Raw genomic sequence first — 6,073 nt, forward strand, 5'->3', positions numbered from 1 at the left:
CTTGAAAGAAACTCTAGAAACTGCATCCCTTTGTGGGAAGAACAAAAGATAACACACTAAGAATGAGTTCCTAGAGCATACTCCAACTAAAATGACTTTGAGGGGGAGGAGGAGTCAGGTTTTCTGCAGAGTGGGGGAAAGATGGGAGAAAGAAAGGCCTTTCCAGCAAAACCATTCCAACAGAATCTGTCTTCTGACCTCTACTGGTAAAGCAACTTTCTGATCCTTTAAATCCAAGCCAGTTCTCAGCCACCAAGCAGTTGCTCTGTCCCTCCTCTAAGCTGTACCTTCGTTCTGTCTACTGTTTCCTTTTGCACATAATGGTTGCTAAGTACACTTACCAAATATTAATTCTAGGTTTTGGAACAGAAATGTACCTTTGTTGAACTTTGTTTTCTTTCCTTTTTTAATTTTCTAGGATGAGGCAGAGAAAAAGGAAGAAAAAGAAAAGAAAAAAGAACCTGAACCAAACTTCCAGCTCCTGGATAACCCAGCCCGGGTTATGCCTGCCCAGCTTAAGGTCCTCAGCATGCCAGAGACCTGCCGCTACCAGCCCTTCAAACCAGTAAGCGACCGGTGACTCTGGCTGGAGGGCAATGGAATGTCAATGGAGAATGTGAAATCCCCCGAAGCTGGGCTCAGACTTGCTGGTGCTGAATCTGTTAGCAACTTAGAGATCTTTTTTTTTTTTTTTTTTTTAAGATTTATTTATTTATTTATTTATTTATCTTAAAAAGTCAGATGTACAGAGAGGAGGAGAGACAGAGAGGAAGATCTTCCATCCGCTGATTCACTCCCCAAGTGAGCGCAATGGCTGGAGCTGTGCTGATCTGAAACCAGGATCCTTTTCCGGGTCTCCCACACGGGTGCAAGGTCCCAAGGCTTTCCCAGGCCATAGAGAGCTGGATGGGAAGTGGGGCTGCCGGGATTAGAATTGGCACCCATATGGGATTCTGGCATGTGCAAGACAAGAATTTTAGCCACTAGGCTATTGCACCAGGCCCACATTAGAGAACTTTTCACCTAATTTTTCATGTAGATTTGGAGGAGCTTTTTTTCCTCCTCTTTAAGATTTATCTATTTACTTTAAGTCAGAGTTACAGAGAAGAAAAACAGAGATCCTGTGACCTTAGGCCAGGTACTAAACCTCTCTCTGCCTCAGTTTGCTCTCCTGTGAAATAGAAATTATCATCCCTAACTCAGATGTGGCACAGATAAATAAGTCCATATACAAGCACTGAGAGGAGGACCTGACAGCACTCAATAAGTGGTTGTCGTCATTATAGTTAGCACTGCTCTAAGATATGAATTTTAAAAGCAGGAACAATCTTATTCCAAGGCAGCATACTTCATGGCCTCAATAGCTGGGGCTGGGCCGGGCCAAAGCCGGGAGCCAGGAACTTCCTCCTGGTCGCGCACATGGGTGGACAGGGACCCTGATGCTTGGGCCTTGATCCACTGCCCTCTCACGTGCACAAGCAGGTTGCTGAATCGCAAGTGGAGCCACAGGGGTTCAAACCAGTGCTCTGATGAGGTGGTGCGAACCCCATTATTCCTTTCTACTCAACTTTCTCAGATATAAACTGTCACTGCAGCAGAGCTGTATCAAGCTGTAAGCAGCTCCTTCCACTGGTCACATTGCAAGATTCAAGCTAGATTTCCTCTACTCCAGTTTAGCATGTTGGTCATAACTTGGAGCCACATGTTTCAAAAAAACACAGGAACCTGCTTTTCTGTTTGGTAGAAGAGCCATCTCCAGTTGGTTTATTAAAAGTCAAGTAAACTTAATGGGCCATGGGGTATTAGAGTTAGTATAAGTGTCATCTACTTTTTATTGTTCTTGGAATAAGTAAATTAATTGTAAAGGTAGAATCTGTTTATAAAATGTGTCTTTGAGAAAAGCAGATTTTTTTAAGAGGGAGAATTGGGGTAACTGTGTATGGATGTGTATGCGCTGGGAGAAGGGAAGTGGTTTAGAAGTCGGTGAAGACACACCAGGGTTAGAGTTGGGAGGCACGGTCCAAGGGGGAGAAATCACATTAGGTCGAACTGCAGAGAGGCGTGTATGTGTGTGAGCCATCTGACTGATGACCGGGGCTCTGCCCTTCCCAGTAATAGGCTTTGGAAGAAATTGGCTTTCTGCAGATGTGCACCGCCTCTGCTGGCTGATTAGATTAGCAAGGGCTGCTTTCTGTTTCCTTTGACACACGCAAGCACAGAGAATGAGGTTAGCGCTGCAGAGACGGGCGAATAGCCACGGGCTTTGAGCTTGCCCTCTGCTGACATGTTTGAGAGAGAGCTTAATGGGATTGTTGCTGCCGTTTGTTCTTTTATTTTTTCATTGGTTTAACTCGTAAGGATTTTTCAATTAAAGTGAAAATACTTTGATCTTCGCAATATTTTATTTATTTTCGATCTATTTGGGGAGAAAAAGAGATTAAAAGATCCTCCAGCCTCTGATTCATTCAAGATGCCTTCAACAACCAGGTAAAGGTCAGCCCTGCAGCCAAGGGCCAGGAACTCCATTTTGTCTCCCACAGGATGGCAGAGACTCAAGTATTTGAACCCTCACCTGCTACCTTCTAGACTTGCATTAGCAGAAAATTGGATCAGAAGTGGAGAAGTGGGGGCTCACGTCAGCCGGTGCACCATGGGATGCAGGGGTCTCACACAGTGACGTGGCCACTAAGCCAAGTGCCTGTGCTGCTTCTGCATTTGTAGCCAGCACCCAGTCTTATCACCTAGTTTATGCTCCTATCCCGGGAGTAAGCACTAGAATAACCATGTTTTCTCCACAGTCACACTGAGGCTATGAGTCAGCACCATGGCTGGGAAGTCATATCCTTAAATCAGGCTAGTCGGGGCTCACTTGGTGCCACAGAGGCTGAGCTGCTGGAGATGGCCAGATTTCCTGGTAGAGTCTTGGCAGTTCCACTCCCAATCCTGTTTAGTGCCAGTACTCCCTGGGAGTCAGCAGGTGATGGCTCAGGCCCAGCCCTGGCTGTCGGGAGACATCTAGGGAGTGAACCAATGGATGGAGGATGTGTGTGTGTGTGTGTGTGTGTGTGTGTGTGTGTGTGTGTGTGTGTTGTGAGTGAATGAAGATACACATCTTTTTTTAAGATGGGATTGTCCTCTAAGTAGGGCAGCATCACATTACTGCAGCCACAGCTGCTGGTCCATTTGCAGCTGCCTCTCACAGATCACAGTTATCTTTCTGCTGGTGCAGCATCTGTCTTGTTGGGCCTCCATTTTTTTGCTTCCCACTCAGCCCTTCATGGAGTTTTGCCGTGTAAGTGTGCAGCACGGTCCTGCAGTGCAGTGGAGTTACACCTCTCTCTCTCCCTCGGTGTTTGCAGCTCTCCATCGGAGGCATCATCATTCTGAAGGACACCAGTGAGGACACTGAGGAGCTGGTGGAACCTGTCGCAGCGCACGGCCCAAAGATCGAGGAGGAGGAGCAAGAACCAGAACCCCCAGAACCATTTGAGTATATCGATGACTAAGACCTGAGGTGTGTGGGCAGCAAAATTGCCTAATGGGAGCTCTGTCCGGCTGTTACAGCTGCTTTCTGAGAGAACCTTGGCTCATCTTTCCCCTTCTTCTTGTGCCTAATCCTCACACAAGGGATGTGGACAAATAGAATCATGATCGTATGCATTTGCATGAACTTTTCCAAGTCTCCTTGTGTATCTGTACGGTGTTAAAGCGTCCCCCATTTGCTCATCTTTCTTTCTTCCTCCATCACATTGAATTCCTCTACTACAATGGTGTTCTGACTGGGTGGCCAGAGACTGTTTTCACAAATCCGCAGGGAGACGGAGCTTACGGCAGAATGTAGATCTACTCAGTACTGCCTTCACTGAGAAAGTCTTCTTACACACATTGGCGAGGGGCAAGGAGTTTGACCAATTGGTTAAGATGCCCACGGCTGCCATTGGAATGCTTCGGTTCAGTGCCCGGCTCCAGCTCAGGCTCCTGCCTGCAGCCTCCTGCAGATATAGCTGGGAGGCCTGGCTGGAGGTCTAGACTCCCAGCTTTGGCTGTAGCCCAGCACTGGCTGTTGTGGGCGTTTTGGGGCTAAAGCAACGAAGCGCTCTTTGTCTTACTGTCCTGCTGAGCTCATAGTTTGCTCCCTGTGCAGCGGAGCAGCCCACTGTGGAGCTCGGGCGCCAGTCCGTCCTTACTCTTCGGAGCAGTATAGATTTCTCCCTGATTGTCAGTGCCCTCTTCTCCTTTTCTCATATTTCAAGTATATGGAATTGTTGGACAGAGCACTTAGTGTGTTTAAGACAGGGCACTCATAAGGGTTTTGAGGTCAGTTAGACTCTTGCACAAAGCTTTGCCTGGTCAGAAATGGTGGTTACATCAGTCTTTGTGCACTGTCAAAGCACGCTTTTAGATGGAAAACATTGGAATAATAGAATTACACTGGATAGAAAAGTCTGAAATTCTGTTGACTGGCCAGCATGTATTTTAAGACATATATATGAACTGTCTAATCAAGATTTGCTACTCCATCATAAACATTTTTAAACAGATACTAATTATTTTCTAAGAAAATTAGGACAGTAATATCTATACATTCAACCAAGTACATTAAAGATCTTGTTGCAAATTCAGCGTGCTGTTACACACTGATTAGCATTCAGTGAGAACTGCATAGATATCTTGAAAGAATGTTTGTTGAGGCTAAAGTCTTTTTTTGAAAATATATTTATTTTTCTTGGAAAGGAAGGCAGATTTACAGAGAGAAGGGAAGACAGAGAAAGTTCTTCCATTTGTTGGTTCACTCCCCAGATGGCCGCAATGGCCAGAGCTGAGACGATCTGAAGCGAAGAGCTGCTTCTTCTGGGTCTCCCATGTGGGTGCAGGGTCCCAAGGCTTTGAGCCATCCTCTATTGCTTCCTAGGCCACAGGCAGGGAGCTGAATGAGAAGTGGAGCAGCCGGGACACGAACCAGCGCCTATATGGGATTCTGGTGCCTGGAGGTGGAGGATTAGCCAGTTGCACCAATGTGCCAACCTTAACCATTATTGGAAAAGTGTATTCCTGCCTCAGGGAGACAGTAAGATTGGGCCTTAGGAGAGAGAAAGACAGGCTGCTTCTCTGCCGTTTAACCTGAACTCTGAACATTCTTTGAGCCTTTAAGGTCTCCTAAGCATGTTAAAGCAAGTGCTCACGAACACACGGTCGCAGAGTCGAATCGATTTCCCGGCCCTTCACAGCCTTTCCCAGAGTCTGACTGGAAACCTCCAATTCCGTCCTTCAGGACAGTGGCCTGCAAAGTGGCTTAGACACGTGCAGTGGGATAGTGGACTCCTGTCTTTCTAAAAGGATAAGATTGTCTTGGCGTGAGCTAGCCTGTTAGACCGCAGGGGTAGAGTCTGGGGCTTGTGTGGAGTTCCAGTGGCTAGTCATAAAAATGTCTTTAATTCAAAGAATGACCCTCACGTCCCCCATGGCCCTTCCCTTCCCAGGATCTCATGTGCTCACCCGTGGAAGGTCGTTCAGGCCCCGTGGGACGCACCTCCAAGGAGTTCGTGCGAAGCCCGCTGCCCAATGCATGTACCGTTGCCTCGCGCCGCCCCGAAGCACCTGGCCCCACAACTTTGGAAAAAAGATATACGACTATTTAGTGTGCTCTTTCACAGAACTCAATTTTCAAATAAATATATTAAAATCTTCAGATGGACAAGACCTTGTTTTTTGGCCTGCATTTTTAATAAATAGATTTAATTCCCCTCACCATGAGATGCCTCAATCTAAAGAGCTGAATCCTTTAGTTGCTGCAAATGTGATTTTCATGTTGGTGGATAAGTAAAGCTTTACTTGAATTGTAGACCCCTTAAAAATAATGAGACGCAATCAAACCTTGCTCGTCACTGAGGAGTTGTCTGCAGTGTTTTTAGCTCGACCAAGAAGGCGCACTATCGCTCACGGGAGAAAACCCTTTGTGACCCAAGGAAATGTTCTAAAGTATTTGACCACCTTGACCTGTTGTTGCCTGCCTTTGACCTTGTTAAGCATAAAGGATAGAAATTGCTCCGTTTCATTTAGTCACAGGAACTCC

The 6,073-nt window shown here is 46.4% G+C and overlaps 1 protein-coding gene across 2 annotated transcripts in view; it reads left to right on the forward strand.

Moving 5' to 3' along the window:
- Positions 1 to 5,689, forward strand: part of PSMD1 (proteasome 26S subunit, non-ATPase 1) — a 79,797-nt gene extending 74,108 nt beyond the window's left edge. For both annotated transcript variants that reach the window (XM_058665099.1, XM_058665100.1), the window contains exons 23-25: positions 419 to 565; positions 3,360 to 3,514; positions 5,481 to 5,689. In XM_058665099.1, coding sequence (XP_058521082.1) covers positions 419 to 565; positions 3,360 to 3,506 — 294 coding nt within the window. In that variant the 3' untranslated portion in view covers positions 3,507 to 3,514; positions 5,481 to 5,689. The remainder of the gene's footprint in view (positions 1 to 418; positions 566 to 3,359; positions 3,515 to 5,480) is intronic.
- Positions 5,690 to 6,073: the final 384 nt, after the last annotated feature.

The sequence above is a fragment of the Ochotona princeps genome, chromosome 5 (genome assembly GCF_030435755.1).
Source record: "Ochotona princeps isolate mOchPri1 chromosome 5, mOchPri1.hap1, whole genome shotgun sequence".
Taxonomy (NCBI): Eukaryota; Metazoa; Chordata; class Mammalia; order Lagomorpha; family Ochotonidae; genus Ochotona; species Ochotona princeps.